The sequence below is a fragment of the Ornithodoros turicata genome, unplaced genomic scaffold, assembly GCF_037126465.1.
Source record: "Ornithodoros turicata isolate Travis unplaced genomic scaffold, ASM3712646v1 Chromosome17, whole genome shotgun sequence".
Lineage (NCBI taxonomy): Eukaryota > Metazoa > Arthropoda > Arachnida > Ixodida > Argasidae > Ornithodoros > Ornithodoros turicata.
In genome coordinates this window covers 1,528,622-1,549,332 of record NW_026999326.1, presented here as the reverse complement: position 1 = coordinate 1,549,332, position 20,711 = coordinate 1,528,622, and the positions used below count along the sequence as shown (strand labels likewise).

General features: G+C 44.9%; 1 protein-coding gene and 1 pseudogene across 1 annotated transcript; one reads left to right on the top strand and one right to left on the bottom strand.

Annotated features, from left to right (window-relative positions):
• Nucleotides 1–1,117: 1,117 nt before the first annotated feature.
• Nucleotides 1,118–1,191, top strand: LOC135372950 (U4 spliceosomal RNA; annotated as a pseudogene).
• A 2,099-nt stretch (nucleotides 1,192–3,290) lies between these two features.
• On the bottom strand, nucleotides 3,291–18,989 carry LOC135372824 (uncharacterized). The gene is made up of 6 exons (XM_064606284.1): nucleotides 18,509–18,989; nucleotides 8,728–8,859; nucleotides 8,234–8,278; nucleotides 6,572–6,972; nucleotides 5,895–6,117; nucleotides 3,291–3,567 (listed from the first exon to the last, which is right to left on the bottom strand). The coding sequence occupies exons 1-6, from the start codon at nucleotides 18,987–18,989 to the stop codon at nucleotides 3,437–3,439; spliced, it is 1,413 nt and encodes a 470-aa protein (XP_064462354.1). The 3' UTR covers nucleotides 3,291–3,436.
• Nucleotides 18,990–20,711: the final 1,722 nt, after the last annotated feature.

Sequence of the window (20,711 nt, the reverse complement as noted above, 5' to 3'; positions counted from 1 at the left end):
GTCATCGCACCCAAAAGTTGAACGTAAGAGTGTCGGGCATAGAAATCATAAGAAGAAATCATCCTTATGATTTCTCTGGTGTCAGGGCCCCATGTCTTTAGCGACGACAGAATGCACCTGAGGCGGTATGCTTGTTTGTGCGCTTACGAGGCTCTTCCGGGAGAGACGAATATTTTTCGGCTGTGGCGGCAGTCCCACAAAGGAGGGACCGCCAGAATTACCATCCCTAGGGTCAAACCAGTCTTTCAATCGTTTGGTTACTCCCGTCGGAGTTTCCCTTAATTCCACATGTTCTAACGTTCTAGTCAAGCATGTCTGGTCAGTTCTTTCAGCCGCATTGTGTCTTGTGATGCAGCGAGCGTCAAAGTCGCACTCCGCGTAATTAGCTTGAGCCGATATACCGCTGCCGGCTGTCGGCAACTCCGGAACCGAAACTCTGCTAGCTTCCCCTTGCACTCAAGGCCGCATTTTCTTTCTAGAACAGGTGATTACAGGACGGAAAGGGCGCAGTATTACTTACTTCATGTTTATTTTATGCTTACTGCACGTTTGTTTCCTCATAAATTGATTACAGAAACAATATTCACCACTGAAACCGAGCCGCCAAGGACAGGGCGCAGACAGCACTGGCACATGGCAACACTGGCCGCCACAATATGGCACATCCCTCCTTTTGACGCAGAGCCAGCGTCACCTTCGCTTCTAGGCTCTCCTTATGATTTCTATGTTGGAGAGGATCATGTGGTGGACAGGCAGTAATGGCGGTTTTGACACGAGCGATCGCCAGAGGGGTCCCACAGAAATCTGTTCGAAATGGCCGCTTGTGTGTTTCCTTTCCCCGGGCCCCGAAGCGAGAAATCTGTGCCACGCGATATGCACGTGCATTAAAATTGGCCGCTCCTCGGTTGCCCTTGGCAACGGCTCCTCTGGCTGCCGGAGCTCCTGCTCTTTCTTACAAGGGTATTGTGATTGCAACTTTTCGTTCCTATTTGTTGCTCTGTTTCCGAACGTGGAGGATTCTTACGATGGACAAATGAGGTTTGAAATGAAAGTAATGCATTGTCTACCATTCCGAAGCCGCCGATGACAAATGAGAAAAGGGCTCCTGCGCTTGAAAAGCTTCGCGCAGCGGCGGTGTCGTAGCCAGTGAAGTGCAAACTGAGGCGCGACTATTGCTAGTTGAAAACTGTGGGCGTGGGAACATGGTCCGGATACAGTTCGCTAATCTTCGTTTGCTACTTCAGATTCTCCTTGTCCTGCCCGACTTTGATCATGCGGGTTCATCGTGGCTTCAGAGCAACGCCGACCGCGAACCAGTTTGCGACATACCAGTCAACCTACTTTTGTACGACGAGGATCCGGTAGAGCATGCGTCGAGCACGGGAGCCATCTACAGGATATCAAGTGTGACTTCTGCTACGTCAGCAGCGCCATTGCGTCAAGTGTATAAAAGCAGCAACCCCGACTTTGACTTCTTCAGTGGGCGTCCCAGGCGAAATTTTTTTGAACTGGTACCAGTTGAACTGTGTTATCGAACAGGGACCAGTTGAAGTGGAACCAACCGGTCCCAGTAGAGACTGTGACGGGTTTCAAAACCAGTTGGGACAACTGGTACCAGTTGATTGAACTGGTCCCTGTTCGATAACACAGTTCATCCGGTCCCAGTTGCAACTGGTACCAGTTGAGCTGGAACCACTTGGTGGAACCAAAGTGGTTTTTAACCAGCCTACTCGGACCAACTCGATACATGGTTTGTCCGGCCTAGAAAGCTGCACAAAAACGTACTGGAAAAGAAAAATGCATTTTATTTATATTAGCATTTCTCAAGCAACTGTACAACTGGCATCCAGTAAGCAAATGCGCATTACAGTTAGGAGAGTACAATTAGAAAAAATTTCTAAACTTGTGCCAAACTGAAATATACTATTCTGTGGCTCAATATACGCAGGTTGCGCCATATGCTAACTTGGCAGTGTGGCAAAATCACGCATGACTAGAGTAAGATTATACTAAAGTAGAAGCCACAAGCTTGTGTTCTCGCTTTGCTTTGAATTCACAAACAGGTAAGGCATTTTCATGTATTCACATACCAACTTCACTTGGTAATATGAAATGAAAAGAAAACTGTGGAAATCACGCATGACTAGAGTACGATTATAGTAAAGTACAAGCCACAAGATTGCGTTCTGGCTTTGCTGTGATTTCACAAACAGGTAAGGCATTTTCATGTATTCACGTACCAACTTCACTTGGCAATATTAAATTAAAGAAAACTGAAAATCACACATGACTAGAGTAAGATTATAGTAAAGTACAAGCCACAAGATTGCGTTCTGGCTTTGCTGGGATTTTACAAACAGGTAAGGCAGTTTCATGTACCAACTTCACCTGGCAATATTAAATGAAAGAAAAACCTTCAAAAACTGAGTAGATATAAAAAGACTAGGCTATTAAATCGCTAACTTGACTGTGTGGCAACATGCCACAAGCAGTTCCCTGAACAAGTAACAGATGAGGCAACAAGTTCCGAACAACACAGACGGGATTGACTGCAGACTCACAACTGAAACTTTATTTGACATGTTTATGTGTATTTATATATTTATGATGCAATGTTCCACAAAGTGGGAATGTGCTTAACATTCCCACTTCGGAAGAGGAGTTGCCTCATAATTACGTGCCTCAATGATTTCATGGACCAATTGTTCTCTGCGCCTGGCAATAATGGTAGTGTGCTCCAAAGTGGTAGTGCATGTGCTGCTGTCTCTACAATGAATTGCTAGATGCCTAGAGGGTCCTAAGATGATGCATTTTCTTGACTAACTTTAAGGCATCTGCACGCCGGTCCCACATATACTGTGTGACACGAAAGGGGACAAATATACGGTGTGCAGAGTACATTTGACATAGGGTAACCTGCGCTGTGTGTGTGCAGGACCCTATCATCTTTGCAAGGCACAGAGAACATCTGGATTGTGCAACCACTGAGGCACATAACATTCTCGCTTTGGGGGGAGCGTTGCATCACCTTCTATTGCGCTAATCTGGAAGCAGATGATGTGGGACGATTGTGATGCATGCACTTCAGTGATGCTGCAAAATGAATTCTGTAGTACTAGTTCAGGGTCACACACATCTTGTGTGGTTTCCATTCTGGGGTCAGGACTCACTCTATTGGAAGTAATTCACCTGTGTTGTAATTCGCCTGTCTGTCAAATAAAGGTTGAGCTGTGAATCTGCAGTCATCCCGTCAGCGTTTTCTTAAACCTGTTGTGCTCATATAAAACATATGAAGCAATACTGGAACTTCTATCTGCACTGTGACCACCTAGGCCTAGCACTCCTTAAAATTTGTAATATGAATGAGTAAAAATAAAAAATCCTAAATCCCTGAATCCCTTGTGTCACCACCACCTCACAAAGCCCTGTGCTAACTTCATGCTTGGTCCTTCTTGCGTTTCAGAGCTTTGCGAACATCTTGGATTTTGTCTGATAGAATGCTGTTGATGTTCTTGATGGCACTTAATGGGTCCATTTTCTTGTTCCTGCCCCAGTAGTTCAACGTTTCTGTAAAGTTGAAATGGTAAAGGTATATATATATTGGCTCTCCTAGCCAATGACGGGCCCCACTGAGGCAAGCTGCAGCTCGCGAAGGAACCGGTTGCGGGAGCATCGCGGTGACCCCACGGAGAAGTCCAGCACTTAAGACATAGTGCGAACATGAAATGGAACATTGTGGCCTTTTCGTGCCGTTTGATCTGGCTACCTTGGGGTTGACAAGTGAACAGATGTTTAGAATTGATCTCAGTGTGCGATATTAGAACAAAACCAATTAGCGTCCGGCATTTTCAATGGTTGATGGTGCGCGACGTCAAAATGATGTGTGGTTGTTGTCGCCAGGGCATCGCAGGGCGGGGCATAAGCGTGAAAGAGTGCAGTGAACATTCTGTCGATTTAGAGCCATTATTTACTTTTTTGCAACAACAATTTTTGGAAAACGTTCACCGTAGGCAACGAATCACACTGAATTAGAAAAAATAGCACCTTGTATACCTGTGTTTTGCCCATTTAACAGTAGACTTGCATTAATTTAAAACAGACGATAAATTTTTGCAGTGAAATCAAAGGAATTTCAAGCTTTCTTTTTGGTCTGGCCTGTTGTGCTTGCAATACAGTAAAGGGACGCTAAAATACAGAAGCAACTTGTTCTGAACTGAAAGTGATTGTTTCAATTACGTGAACAACGAGAATTTGCAGAGGCAGACCACAATTAGAGACGACAGAGACAAGTAAGCCTCAAACGCCCAGAAATTAACAAATTCAAACAACTCAGGGGAAAAAAATCTGAACTGGAAATTGAACCTGGGCTTTAGTATTTTATTTACTCGAAGACCCACGTTCAATTCCTGGCGTCAGCACCAATTTCACACTCCTTTCATGGCAACACTGCATAGCGCTCAGAAAGTACCACAGGCAAATGAGACTTGTGATCAGGGAAGGGTAACGGATGTATTTTCGTTACTGTTTCTATTTTTGTTACTGCCATATACTCATTTCCGTTATCAGTTTCTGATACCAGCCTTTCAATTTCGTTTTGGTTACGTTTCCGTTACTGTTCCCGGTAATGGAACGGTTGTTACAGAGCTGCGGGAGGACAGCCTGTCTGGCTCTGTCAGCACCAAGTGCTGCTTTGGTGTCACGCGTACACACTACACAAGTAATTTTATGTCGTCGGGATGTGCACATCCTGCAAGATTTTTAAAAAGATGTAGGAGTCAGTCACTCTGAGTTCAGCAACTCAAGATGGGTGTAACCTTCACCCAATGTCACATTCATAATCGGACGCACTCAGTAGTAAATAATACTGCCATAGCCACGGTGACATGAAAAAAGTAAACAATAAACTAAAAATCGTAGGCTGTCATCCTCGTGTTATGGTGGAGTATAGTCAGGTGTTGATGTCATGGATTTATGAGGACTGGGACGAGGTAAGCGAGGGATGCACCCTCGGGATCCAATATTGCGCTTTTTGTTTCCATGCTCACGTGTAGCATTTGGAGCATTACAGGAAATGGAGTCATAAAATACTAAAATAAAATGAAACGTCACTCAAATGTCATCGCACAACAGGAATAGCCATTACCCGAATTCAATGCTGGACGATAATTTTCGTTTCCAATTCTGTGTCCGGTAATGGATGACCATGGTATGAGTTTCCGCTATCGTTACCATCTCGAATTTCGGTAATATACCGTTTCTGTTTCCGTTACCCTTCCCTGCTTGTGATTGCTTCGCTGTGACTAAGCAAACATGACTGCTTGGGATATCTAAAAAAGTTGCTACAAAATAACTACTCGAATTGGCCATATGTTTTTGACGAAACTGATCCAGGACATGGCACGTAACGCATGGACGAAGAGCAATAATACATGAGCGCAACTGACGTGCACTGCTAATTGCTGAGGCAGGACGGAGTCCGGTATAATTCTGATTGTAGCCTTGTAACGGAACCAAACTTTTAAATTATGCGAGAGCAAGTGATGTGAACTTGCAGAGAGCAGCTTTTGTCGGCGACACCACCCCTTGATCTAGGCCTTCACTTTTTGGGGGTATATTTTCAGCACATGGGGGGAGGCAGGTAAAATTTAATAGTACATCCTGATTACAGCAGTGGGACAATGTACTAGCAGTCAACCAAAAATGTATCATAAGCTATATTGGCGCCAATGTGATACCGTAAGTTGGGAGTGACTTTCCCGACTGTGAGCTATGGGAGCAATCATGTGATTGCAAGAACTTCAGTTTGGTCTGTCGCATTTTTGCGTACAACAATCGCTACATGTGGGTCAGCCTTAAACCATGCTATAACATCACTCTGTACAATCGCCACTTACCCACGATTACTCCGACCTTTACCGGAGTTAGTTTTGGCCGCGGAACACAGTTGGGCTTGTTTTTGTCTTTTGGTGCAGCAGTTCCGCCAACACTTCTTTCTGCAAGACCCTTGGCTCCCCACAGTGCCATGGCCAAGTCCTTGGCCACCAATGTTGCTTTCTGGTTACCCAGAATTTTCTTTGCTTGTAGTTCAGTGATGCACACGCCTTTGGTAAGATGGAACTGCAAGTCAGTAATGTCATGTGGAACGTGATTAATTGCAATGACCAGCATCTGGTTATGACAAAGACTCTGAACATCATAAGCAGTGGTATACTGACTCAGGATTCTCTAACAGAGCTACTGGTCCACAACATGACATACAGGAGGCCTGGGACACACACTGTTGTATCTTTGATGTTCCTTGGCAGGGTTTCTTTTGCGATGCACTGTCTCAACTACGCCGAAGTTAGGTTACTAACATGAATGACTTGTAGCTCCCAGCTGGCCGCATTAATTCGATGAAACCTTAACTGATAACAATCTGATAGTAGTGGTGTTAGCTCTCCAATACCCAATTCATGCTCCAGTATCCAGAATATGCTATCTAGAAGGAAATATAAAAAGAAACAATTTTGCCTTGAAATCCTGAGTCTACTGACTGTTGGGAGAGCAAGTCCCTCCACATATTCCCTACCTTATCATTTGCCACGTTGGTGAATGCTTCCACTTCAACAAGCTTCTCGCTGTCAGGCAGGGGGAAGTTACCAGCAGGGGGAAGCCAGGGAAAGGTACCGGGCATCGGAGACACTGATGGTTGTTGACTGCCAAGACGGGGACATATTTCAGTTGTTCCTGAGCTCGATTCCTGTGTTGTGGGCGGCTCTTCGAGGGAGATTGAAAGACAGGGTGTCCATGCTCTAGTGGGTGATGCTCCAGGTGGGGATGTTGGCGGGCTACAGTGCTCTTCAAGTAAGATCTGTGTAGGGCTGCAAGGCGGATGAGGCAATGCTGCTGCCCTTTGACGTGAAGACTCTGTAGTGTAGAATGGGGCTGTGCAGCACAGCTGGCTTTGACATCTTTCTAGAGCCTGCTCAACTGCAAAATTGAAATTTCATGAGAGGCTCATAATGGCGCAGGAATTTACTTTCTCGCGTCTCGAGTAAGCAGTTAGCATTTGGAGCCCTTTTAGTGAAATATATCTATCAGTGTATCTATGCAGTCATTTATTAATGCAGAGCGCATTTCCAATTGGCTTCGGTTCGTCATACTCAGAGGCATGCAATTGTGATGATGATGATGATGATTCGGGTTTTATGGAAAAACTGAATTGAATTGAACTAAATGTAGTACACCTTGGGACAAAAGTTTACGGAAAACCAGGGTGTCGCTTTTCTCCATCAGCGACACTGACAGAAAACAGGAGCAGACGCACATACTGTGAGGTGGATGGAATAGCCAGTCACCCACCCATTTCTTATTCGATCTATTCCTGATAGCTAGCAGAGGGCTGCTCTGATGAAGAAAGATGCCTGTGCCATGTTACCATTCCGTAAACTTTTGTCCCGAGCTGTACAAACTATATAGGCATGTAATTACACAATCATGCATTAATCTTGGAAAGGAATCTGAGGAAGAGCCAACTGCACCTACTTGAGGATAATTTTTTGTCGACGCAAAGCTGCATTGATTCAAGAACATTCAGAAGCCTGTCATTTTCCTTGCATTTCTCGTCGTATCGCTTGCGCCAGCATGGCTAACTCCCACTTGGTTCATCTGAAGACTGCTCAGAATGATGTTTGAGCACCAACTAAAACATGACAAAAGTAGCAAGCGGCTGAAAACAATCTTATATTATAGCCCACTCCGAAATTTCGGAGTCTTCGTTTGACAAAAACTAAAACAAAACAATATGACTGTCTAGAATTCGCAGACAGTGACCAGAGATGAGGATATTTAAAGAGATAGAAGACCTGAAAATTATGCTTATCAGCATCCCCCCCCCAATTTTTCAGGAAATATCAGTTGTCACCTGGAACTCATAAGTACAAACAAAACTAATGTTCTGCAATATAAAAAGTGCTCGCAAGCACTGCATACCTTGTTTTGCGGGGAAGCATCTTTTGCTTGGCACTACCGATTTGTTCCCCAAGTATTCGTTGATATGCCTCGTCTTGCGCAGCCTTTCGGGTTTCTTTCTTCTTGTTGTTTTCCTGAAATGAGAGCAACCTTTGAGATGTGTGGAAGCTTCCTTGATATGCAAGGCTTCATGCCTTTCTTCTCTTCTGATTTTTCGAAGGAACGTTGTCACTATCACTCTCTGTGATGTCGACTTCCGAAAGACGCATTTTCGGCTTACGAACGCGGCATGTGTTTTTCTTCTCTTCCAGCTGCTCTTCTGTGTCTACAAGAGAGCAAAATATTAGCCATAGCAGCACTGAGACGCAACAAAATAAATCACTTAAGTCACCCGAAACATAGTCCAGTGCTGCTATCCTTAACACATGGTGTACTTTCTTTGTCAAGTTCCCATCGGCTACTCGTGTGCAATAAAACGTACACGACATTTGCATGACATGTGAGGTTGCAACGCGTCCAGTTTTACGCCGTAAAAGCGAGCACTCTACCGTCACACGCCGCGCATACAGACAAGTACTCTACAAACACTAATTTGCACTACCACTAGTATGAACACAACCTGAAACTGATACTGTTGCATTACACCTTGCGTCCCCGTGTGTACGCAGTAAACCCCGCCACATATGAAACTTGCAGACGCGGACCTAACCGCGTCAAAACTTAGAACGTAAATATGTCAACTGTCACTTTTGTACCACACAGCATGATACTCACCAGCTAACATCAAAATTTGGGCAGGGTAATATCCACGAATGTTGTCATCGTCGTCATCCCAAAACACACTGTAACGTTTGTTTTTGTCGAAGTCGTCGTTATGTTGCGGCTCAAAGCCTTTGATGTTGCTTACTGAAATGGTGTATAAAGTGCAACTGAACTCCTTCAAAAATCGTACAAGCGCGAACATTTCAAAAGCGCACTCGCAACCATGCGTGCCCAAATACACAACAGACCATGAGGCAAACCGAAGGACAAAGAATCGTGACAGCCACGGAAGTAAGCTTGATCAAATATGGCGACACTAGCGACACCATCAGCGACACCAAGACGTCTCCTTATATGATTTCTAAGTTTGAACGACGTCGTGGTTTGAACAGTTCAAGTATGTATACTAAAAACAGTTTCTCACATGGCAATACACATTTATATGTCTAGTCTGTTTCTATCAGCTATCGGCTTTAGCCGTTTCCCTGTGCGGTTTCGCTCGCCACTTCTGAACATCGTGTTATGAACTGAACGTGAACCTCATAGATACTGTGAAAACGAAACTATATGACAATGACACAAAGTATGCTGTTCTTGCCAACTTCAGATCTCAACCGCTTCGACCGCTTCAGTGTTTTTTATCGTCCAGTCGTCGTTGCCAAAGGAGTACTCAGTTTTGCAAATCTTCATTAGTGTGCAGCGCGGTTGTGGTGCGGCGGTGCTCGATCTATATGCTTGTTTTTGAGCACTCACCGGTGTTTGAGGGAGCTCGGTAATCACGGTAACCTATAAACAGGCTGTGCGCATAACGAAAAGTTATTCTCCGACGTTGCGGTTACCTCAGCTGCGCACTTTCAGTTTCGTGAAGAGCCGCTATATGCATGGACCTTGCCTTGCACCCCTGACACATGCTATGTTTTGTACGGATCCCCCGAGTGAAGGTGCAAGAGGTGCGGACAAAAGCCAACCTTCCTGAACTTCATGGCGGATTGACGTTGTAGTTCCCTTTGTAAGGAATCTTCTGTGGCAGATTTGTACGCCTCCGGCTGTCATATATCTCACCAATATTTTTTAGGGGTGCCTTACCAACAACCTGTCATCAGGAGAGCTGCCACCAGAGATGGAGCAACGCAGACGGAAACTCTACTTGGACCCAGACGCATCTGCAGAAAAACTGCCGAGAGCAACAGCACATGCCTTGAGGGGCCACGACAGTACATCCGCAGCTGAATCAAGCAGCAATTTTCTGGAGAGCGTCTCAGAGTAATTTGGAGGTCACAGTGGTCACCACAGAGTGGAAGAACCCGACCAGAGTTTTGAGCACTGCAGTGATATCGACAGTGACACGTCCGAGAATTCTGCCGATGAGAATCCTAGTGACTTTCATGCTGGTACACCACAAGAGAGCACACATTCAGATTTTTCGCTGCAGTTCTCCATACCATTGGAGAGTGGCAAGTCCACAATGTCTGTTGGTGATGCTCTAGTACTCGTTATGGACTTTGCATCAAGATATGGCTTATCATGGAGCGGCACTGAGGACCTCCTCAAGTTGATCAACAAATTACTGGGCACAGACACTCTACCACAGAGCAAATACCTCTTTAGGAAGTTTTGTGGTGCAAGTCCCGAGGATATGACCTTCAGCTTTTACTGTCCTAATTGTGAGAATTTCCTGCAAAAGACTGCAGGCCATCTGAAAAAGCGCTAGTCAATATCACCCAAATGTTCCATTTGTGGAATTCAGTACAGTGGTAGGGAGCTAATGAACAAGGGCAGCTTCTTTGTTAGTTTACGACTAGACAAGCAGCTATCCTCTGTGCTGTCTGATAGTGCTGCAAGGCAGAGCGTATCTCAAACTCTAGAACAAATAAGATCATCCGAATGTGCATCTGAAGCATTATCTGACTTCATCGATGGGGAGCACTATAAACAGCAGAGAAAAATGCTGAACTGCAGTGAACATGACTTGACAGTGTCAATGAATGCTGATGGTAGTCCTGTGTTCAAGTCGGCAAATTATTCTATCTGGCCTATTCAACTTACAATCAACGAAATGGCACCGTACTTAAGGTGGCAATTCATAGTATCACCACTGCTTTGGTATGGACAGCAACACCCAAACATGACTATCCTTCTTGAAGAATTTTCAAGTCAGATGCAAACCTTATCCACAAAGGGTATTTCATGGGATCTTGATGGTCAGCGTGTGACATCAAAGGTGACTGTTTCAATGTTCACCTACAGACAAGTTGCTTGTCCAGACATTCCACCAAAATTTTGTATGTGGTGTCCGAGTTGGGAACACTGAGGGTAGAGGCATATAATGGTAAATATAGTGGATTACAGAAATGTCAATGAAACCAGGTAAAGCTAATTCAAGTTATTCAACCTTTGTATACTTCACTGCTTCCAGATCTACTGCATTTCCTGTGTTGCCGATGCCCCGGCCAGAGCTGCAATGGCAAATATGATACAGTACAACGGGTATTATGGCTGCACTTGGTGTTTGCATCCAGGAGTCTGTATCGATGGTAAGCTTGTCCTTTCATACAAGTGCAGGTTGATAGTGCTGAATTATGCTACGGTTACAACAGGGTGAGATAGCAGTTGTCTCGTGACGTAAAGATCAGAATTATTGTTACAGCAGTGCCGCTCACAGCGAAGTGATCAAAATAGGTCATTCATTGACTTGAAACAAATGGAGTAGGTATGAAGTGCTGACATGGAATGTGTCAGTCACAAAAAGTTTCAGATGTTGGACACACAAGAAGTACTGTGCACAGCAAATCAAAAGTTTTGGGGGATGCTTCTCAAGAAGTCACAGCCAAAGATTCGCACATTCATGAACAGAAAGAAAAATATACTTATAAACAAAAGTAATTGAATGGCAATAACCGAAATAACCAAGCTACGGGTTGGCAAAGTATCAATGATTGTTAAGTGTACTAATGGGTGCAATAAGGTGGGAGAAGTTGTTGCAGTCATACAAAGTGATTTGGAAGCAGAAATTAGCAAATTATCTGGTGCTAGATAAAGACGACTATTGTCCATGACTTGAAAACCCGAGACGAGGTAGGGATAGAGAGACCGTGTTTGTGTTTGTCTGTTTTTGTCCCTACCTCGTCTCGGGTTTTCAAGTCATGGATCGTCACCACCAGCTCGCTTGCTACCTCACTTTCCTTTCGTTACGACTATTGTGTTTGTATTCGGGTTCGATAAGAACAATCTACCATATCTTCAAAGAAAAAAAAAGGTATTGGTTGAACGCATAAGTGGGATATATGTCCTCAAGACCCACAGACTATCTACTCAGCAACATAAAGCAATGTGATTTCAACAGAATTTTTTAAAGTCTTTGTTCACAGCACTTCGGCACATACTTCATGCTATCTGTAATGGTATGTTATGCTGATATGATTTTACATTTACGGTGTGTGGCTAAGTATCCTCTTCATTCCTACAGGATGTGTGAAGCACCCATAACTGGTGTAGTGGCTGATAGGACCGCAGCGGAAACTGCAGCTGATATGTCATCTGCAGCTGCTTGCAACCGAACAGTGAGAGGATTGAAAGGCCCTTCGCCTCTATTGAACGTGCCAGGTTTCGACATTGTGTGGGGTTTCCGGCCCGACTACATGCACTGTGCCTTGCTGGGTGTGACACGACAGTTTCTTGAATTATGGTTTGGAACCGCTGGACAAGACTACTATATTGGAAATCCCCAAGCACTGTCTCTTGTAAACAACAGATTAATGAGCATTAAGCCACCGCACTGCATCAACAGGCCACCTCGTGACGTCAAGCTTAGGAAGTACTGGAAGGCGGCCGAATGCTAAACATGGTTATTTTACTACTGCCCCCCTTGTGTCAAGAATGTGCTACCTGAAAAATATTTGCGTCACTTTGCACTACTTATCCCTGGACTTTATCTTCTCATGAAGAGTGTTGTAATAAAGGATGACTTAGCTGAAAGTTCTGAAAAATAACAGAGTTTGTTGTACAAGTGCAGTTTCTCTATGGAGAGACACGAATGACATCTAATGTTCATTCTCTCCTGCACTTGCCAAAAAGCACTATACTTCATGGACCATTGTGGTCATTATCCTGTTTTCCATTTGAGAGTGGCATTGGTCACCTCCTTAAATTAGTTACTTCTTGGAATGGTGTTCCATTTCAAATCCTTTCTAGAATACTGCTGAAGAATAACTCCTTGCGACTGCAGTCTATGGCATCGCAGGACATTAAGAGATCGTGTCTTCAAAGAGTGTTCGAACGACACCATGGTGTGGATCCACTTGGGAAGCCAGTACCCCCACATCAGCATTTAACTGACTTGGTGCAACAATGTTTGGGTGAAGTGCAAGTTAAAGAATACCATCGTGTTAACGTCTGTGGATATGTTCTTCACAGTGAACAGTACAAGCGTGCTCGTAAACGTGACTCTACTCCCTTAAAAGTGAAGGACTTGTATCTGAGAGCTGAGCACATTGTATTTGTCACATGCAGTAACCAGAGAGACAGGTGTTACATTGTGTCCCATCATTATACGACCCATCATGTCAGTGGTGTTAACCACATTTGTCTTGCAGAAAAACTACCATCATATCAACTGATAGAGCTTACTGAAGATGCTTCTCCGTGCATGCACTTGGAGACTGAGTGCAGTGTCTACTTTGCTGAACTGTGTAATCGATATGAATGGCATTAACTATCGTGAATTCTGTCCTGAGTTTAAGAAGTTAGTTTATTGGCATTTTCTGTCCAGTGAATTACCCTTATTGTTCATTGTCATACACTGGGCCTGATATAGTTTGGTAAGTGGGCACTCGAGGGAATTCCTGGGCGAGGGGGGTTGTCGTAATTTACTGAAACAGTTGGGCTGTATTCAGGTTGGATCAGCTGTAACGGAATTGAGTCAAGTGCATCCATTCAGTTTACTTGGCATGATATATTTCTGTTTACAGTAGTACCATATATTTATGTGTTTATGTTGTCGCTACATTCTGTTAATTCTTGTGGCCTAAATCAAGCAACTCGTGGGGGGAGGAGGAGGTGCTGATCCCACGTTCATGGCCTGCCTTGAATAATTTCTCATTGTTTATGTGGTCCAGCATTTTTGGGAAAATATTGTGATAAAATCCAGCCCAAACTGCAATACTGTGCCGCTGTAACTCCGTAGCTTTTTCTCTTACACAGTGTTATTTTTCTCGCATATGAACATGTATATTAACTCTTTCTGAGGTGAAGTGTTCCTCACGAATAAATTATGTTGTATTGTTGGATATTTCCTTAATTCAGAAACTTAACACACCTTACTATAAACACTTATTGTATCAAAGGTCTATAAATTAACAAAAAATGAGGCTTTAGGGATTTATGAGAGCAATATCGGCATATTGTGTGTGCAGGAACGTGCAGAAAGGATAGGTCAGTAAGAATTATATTTGTTTGCACGACTGATGGCCCACAATAAACGCTTTATTCCTCTGGTGTTGTGGCACGCCTCTTCAGTTGGGGCAGCAGCTACATTGGAAAATAGTTGAGACACTGGCATCTTGAACTGTCGGGTGGCAGATGATTTCCAGTTTCTCCTAATTGACACTCGCACGCGACACAACCGGGGTTCCATTTGGAGTGCAAGCAGTACCAGTTGGACCATAACTGGTGAGTTTGCTAGCCACTTGGTTGAACTTTGGCTGCCAAACTCACACCAAGTGGAACCTGTAGTACTTGCAGATGCCACGAAAGTGACGCGTAACAAAGAGAAGAGGTTCGTGGGTATAACATTTCTAAATGAAACACAGGAAGGAGATAGTACTTCCGCATCAAGCGATAAAACGGTCTCCACATGCAGTTGTAGCCGAGCTGAGAGCATATATCTCACCGATAAAGCTGTCTCCCAGTAGTCTAGCTGTATCCAATAACACCCACCCGCCCGGCCGCTGGCGCTCATGGTCGCACGTACTGTCGTAACTTGCAGACTATATATGTCACACATCACGCACATAACGGGAAAAATCGCTGTACAAGCATGCTGCTATAAGCAAGCGGTATAACCCCATTCGGGAGCAGAAACGCACAAAATACGTACAAAGTTACAAAATAACTTCGTTAACACCAAACAAACTTTACCAAAAATTGAAATACGAATATTTCTACTAATAAAGTTACTTTCTGATCGTTTTTATAACTTTGTCTTTCAATATCTTCATAACTTGTCCTGGCACTGAAACCGAAACTTCCCCCCAAATATGTAAACTGGTCCAGTTCGAACTGGCGCACCACCCCACTTCCATTTGCTACCGGTCCAGCTTGAACTGGTACCAGTTCACTTTCCAGTTGCCACCAGCCCAGCTTGAACTGGTACCAGTTCACTTTCCAGTTGCCGCCAGCCCAGCTTGAACTGGTACCACAGAGTGCCCAGTTGCCACTAGCCCAGCTTGAACTGGTACCAGTTTACTTTCCAGTTGCCACCAGTCCAGCTTGAACTGGTACCACAAAGTGCCCAGTTGCCACCAGCCCAGCTTGAACTGGTACCAGTTTACTTTCCAGTTGCCACCAGTTTGATACCAGTTGGTTCCAGTTGACCACCAGTTGGTGCGAACTGAGAACGAGCTGGTACCAGTTGACTTCCCAGATCAAATTTTCGCCTGGGGTGGGAACATGGTCCGGATACAGTTCGCTAATCTTCGTTTGCTACTTCAGATTCTCATTGTCCTGCCCGACCTTGATCATGCGGGTTCATCGTGGCTTCAGAGCAACGCCGACCGCGAACCAGTTTGCGACATACCAGTCAACCTACTTTTGTACGACGAGGATCCGGTAGAGCATGCGTCGAGCACGGGAGCCATCTACAGGATATCAAGTGTGACTTCTGCTACGTCAGCAGCGCCTTTGCGTCAAGTGTATAAAAGCAGCAACCCCGCCTTCGACTTCTTCAGTGGGCGTGGGAACATTTGTCCGGATACAGTTCGCTAATCTTCGTTTGCTACTTCAGGTTGGTTCTCAAAATTCAATACCTTTGCACGCTCGACGTAGCGACGATCCAGCCTTACTAGTGTTCCCACGCCACACAGTTCTTTGTGATGTTGCTTGCCAGTGCATTTCTGTCATCCGTCACCTGTTGTTATTAGCTGGTGATGTAGAAGAGAACCCGGGTCCGCCCAAGACCACATATAAAGTTGAAGAAGTACTGCAACTGTTATCTGATATCAATGCTAAGATGTAAAAGCTAGATAACGGTCAAGCGTCTCTCATTGAATCTGTGAACGCAATACAAGCTTCGCAACAAAAATTGGAAACAAAACTTAATCACATTGACAGTCGTCTCGACACCGTAGAGAGTAAGACCAAAACCATAGACCGCCTTGAACACGAGTTCCAGTCGCTGAAGCAGGCCACTCTCTCTCTAAAACGGGAACACGCTGCGCTTAATAGCCGCTTGGTTGATGGCGAGGATAGGCAACGGCGGAATAACCTCATATTCCACGGATTGGTTGATAATCCCAGTGAAACATGGGCTGCGGCAGAGAAAACTGTAACAGAGCTGATAAGCCGAGAACTGCAGATGCGCTTTCATGCTGATAGTATCGAAAGAGCGCACAGGATCGGTATTTTCCGTAATGATAAACGCAGGCCCATTATTGTCCGCTTCGCGAACTTTAAAGTAAAAGATAGTGTGCTAGTTGCGGCACAAGCTAAAAGAGAGTGAATCCAGCACTGCAGAAGACTTTTCTCTACCCACTCGTCTTCCTAGGAAAAAGCTATTAGAGTATGGGAAGAGCACGAACAGTCCTTTTAAGCTTCGCTACAATAAGTTATACATCGACAACAGATGTTTTATGTATGATAGTGAAGCTGACTCTGTCTACGAAAATACTAGTCCTTCACGGTACCAGAACAGAATGAATTCAGGAGAAACGCTGGATTCTGCGAGTTCGAGTAATGAGGCACGCGGTTCGTATGTAAGCGTCGTCGAACGCACGCCTAATTGACCACTCGCAGAGGGTGATGGTCATAGTTCTACAAATGAAATATCTGTTTTGTACACCAATATACGGAGTGTTGTAAACAAGCGTGACGATCTTTGCTCAGTTATTGACTCATGTGATGCATCTATAGTTGTGCTGACTGAAACGTGGTTATCTGCATTAATCTCAAACCGTGAGTTATTTAGGTGTGAACGTGATTACAATGTTCTCCGCGCTGATAGAGGCTCACGCACTGGTGGTGGTGTCCTCGATGCAGTAGCCGTACACCTCAATGCAGTTATCGTGAACATTGATTGTGATCTTGAAATACTTTGGGTTTTAATATGTTGTCAACACGTCCGTTTTGTTTTGGGCGTCTGTTATCGTCCACCATCGATGGATCGTTCATTCATGTGCAAACTTCATGGTGTCCTTAATACGGTAGTTATTCGTTATCCAGCATTACCTTTATTCCTGCTCGGTGGCTTTAATTTTCCTAATATAACTTGGGAGCGTGAATCACCATGTGTTGTACCATATTCTTCTGACTGTAATGAATTCTTAGACCTGTGCTTAGACTTTAATTTAACTCAACTTGTAAAAGAGCCAACTAGGGTAACAGAGGTCACTTCATCAACATTAGACCTCGTCTTTACTACAACGCCAACTTACCTGTCATCTACGACGTGCTTACCTGGTCTCAGTGATCACAAAATCATCCACTTTAAGCTTAACATGTCTACTCAGCGTCCAGTAAGGCAGAGTAAATTAATTCGGGATTACAAGAATGCTGATTTCACAACTATCAACAGCTTGGTTGAAGCATGGTCGTCAGACTTTCTTCAAATATGTCACACGCGGTCAGTAAATGAAAACTGGAACGCGTTCAGAAACTTTGTGGAGTTTCTCATGGAAAAATACATTCCGCAACGCAGAATTTTCTCGCGGTCTGACTCCCCGTGGTTCAACACTCATCTCAAGAGGTTGCGAAATAAGAAAAAAAGGTTATTTCATGCCGCTAAGCAGTCTGGCAACGCAGAACGTTGGGTGAACGTTGGGTGGGGTGATGTTGTCGAAACACGACCAAGTACTTCTTTTGATGTTATTGTCGAAGCACTACCCAGTACTTCATCCCATAATCTTCTGGAGGCTATGCCATTCACGAGCACAGGTTGTACCGTCCAAGTTCATTTGGAGTCATCGTTGGTGTTGCCGGTGGTGCGTTGCGGCAGTACCTGCGTCGTTGACAGTCTGGTACTGAGTAAAAGTTGGACCATTTGGTCGGGATCTCAACCATTGGCATTCCCAGGGTTTTCTCCAATGGGTTTGCCTAAGTAGCGTGGAGGTGATTGGGGGCAGGGGGGGGGCAAAAGCTTGCAACACCCCCCTCTCCCACGCTCGATATGCCCACGATCTCAACCCTGAGACAGTAGAGCCCCCTACAAGTATCTGCTTTGCGAAGCTAACGAGATGTAACAAGCTAACAAAAGCATTGGACAAGGGCCTACTGCCTTGTCAGGCTTTTGATCAAAGGCAAAATCGGCAAAAGTGCATCAAGCAAAGGGCCAGGATGGCAAGAGAACCTGTGTACAAAAGGACACAAAAGGCTATACTGCCTGAGCCTTGTAATTTGCAGCGAAAACGGCGTGAGACTCTGCGCTTCATTTTGTGAAAACAACCTTTTGCTCTATCTGCTCCGCTTGTGAAATTGATATCTCTGTGGCGGCCCGTGGACGACGATGAAGACGTGCCTCTGCTGGCGCGCTGCACTGCGCATGCCAGCCAGGGTGTCCGCCAAAGGGTAGTCGGTGATAGCCTACACTTTGCCAGGAAGCGGGTGGATGCCGTCGGGCGTGATGGTATGCCGAGGAAAGTGATGGAAGAAACTCCAAACTCGCACTTGTTGGGGTTAATGACCACGCCGTACTCCTGCAACCGTGCGAAAAATTGCCGGAGGTGCTCGTGATGTTCGGCCTCGGTGTTGCTGGCGACTAGAATGTCGTCTAGGTAGGCGAAAGCGAAGTCCAGGCCACGCAGAACTTGGTCGATGAGCTGTTGAAACGTCTGCGCGGCGTTCCGGAGACCGAACGGCATACGGACGTATTCGAAAAGGCCAAATGGCGTCGTAATGGCCGTCTTCGGGATGTCTGGTGAATGGACCGGTATCTGGTGATACGCTTTCACCAAGTCGACCCTCGAGAAGAAACGAGCACCGTGAAGATGGGCCGTAAAATCCTGAATATGAGGCAGGGGGTAACGGTCGGGTAAGGTGGCGAGGTTTAAGCAGGCGTTACGCCGCATGTTACGCCTGCTTAACCTAACAGGTTACGTTACGTTACACATGTTACGTTAAGGCAGGTTTAAGCGAGGTTACTCATCTCATCACTGGAACCCTCCCGGATCGCAGCGCTCTTGTTCCCGCCATCCTGCTGCTGCTACATCAACGGCCACAGTCAGTCACAGCCGTGTGTCGAGTCGTGCTCCATCCACGAGTCGTCCTCATTCTCCTCTTCATGGTATCGGCGCGGACGTCAACTGCATGCACCGCTCCGCGTCTGAGGGGGGGGGGGGGTGATGTGGCGGCCCGTGGACGACGATGAAGATCTGCTGGCGCACGGCACTGCGCCTGCCAGCCAGTTCAACCGGCACCGTCCTAGTGTGAGGCCACGTTCATCTGCCCGCTGGGACATTCCATCATCGCCGCTCAGGACTCATGTAGGGGAACACCACGTCCTCTACATCTCCGTAACCACTTGGTCTATATTGATGTGGTCTGTTTTCCTACAATCACTGAACATTCCTAGAGGTCATGACATTCAGATTTTTTCAGGTAAGTCAGTTTAGAATTTATGCTAATGCGTCAGTTGCAACAGCATGCAGAAAACCAAACCTTGTCATTGTAGAAATTGAAGTTTTAGAGATATCGTAATGTTTTTTTTTAAATTCATTTTGTGAGCCTTATCAATATCTGTGCAAATTTTCATCATAACCTATTAAGAAACAAAATTTGTGTTGAGCCCCACGTCCACTCTTAAAGGCTGTTGGACACATAAATCAGCGCAAAAAATTGTGCACTTGGTAAATGCAATGAACAAAAAAATTCGTTCTTCGTAATCACATTTTTGTCTAACCCTTTTTTGCATACAAATTTTAAAATATCTAGAATGGCAATATGTGAGATGACTTGGCGAACTTCCACAATTGGGATGACATAATGAATATGGCCTTCTGCTCCAACGTTTCTCGTTTATGTGAGTACATGCACTAAACTCTGTGCCACAAAAATAGCCAGAGGTAGCGAGTCCCCGCATTGCTTTCGTGTTCTTGCTGTTACACTCACTTGTTTGGAATATAGCATTGCTATGATCTAGAAAGCTAGGCATAAAAAGCTTGAATTAAGGAAATTAGCATAAATTTAGCATTAAAATTAGCATTAAGGGGCTCATTAACTTATATGTATTTATTGGTATCCATGGAGGGCTTTTCACAACATCCTGGACTGTGATACTTTTGCTGAAATCGATATAAATCCCAGTGCTAGATAAAGGTACTACAACAGACAATAACCGAACTTCAACCAATACATTTTATTCCCTCCCCCAGAACGTTCTTCCAGTAGGCCATTAATCTGATACCCTCAGCAAACAAATGTACAACATAGAATTGACAAAGTTGGCTTCTCTCCAATACTAAAGTGCCACTCTCACAACTTTAAGTACGTTTCTGGCGTACAGTGCTGGACAAAAGTTCATGAAACGCTCTCCGGTGCATTTCTGCTGCGGGGTGACATGCTAGCAGAGAATGGGACCATACGGACTTGCAAACAGGCGGCTGGGATACCTTGACGCATGCCTGTAAGTCCGTACGAGCCCATTCACTAATAGCGTGTGACCGAGGAATGAATACGCCAGAGCATTCAGCACATTTGTCCAGCACTGTGCAATGACGCAGCACTACATAGCATTTAACATGGCACATGGATTTACATATACAGGGTGTCCCAGAAAACGTGTCATTGAATTA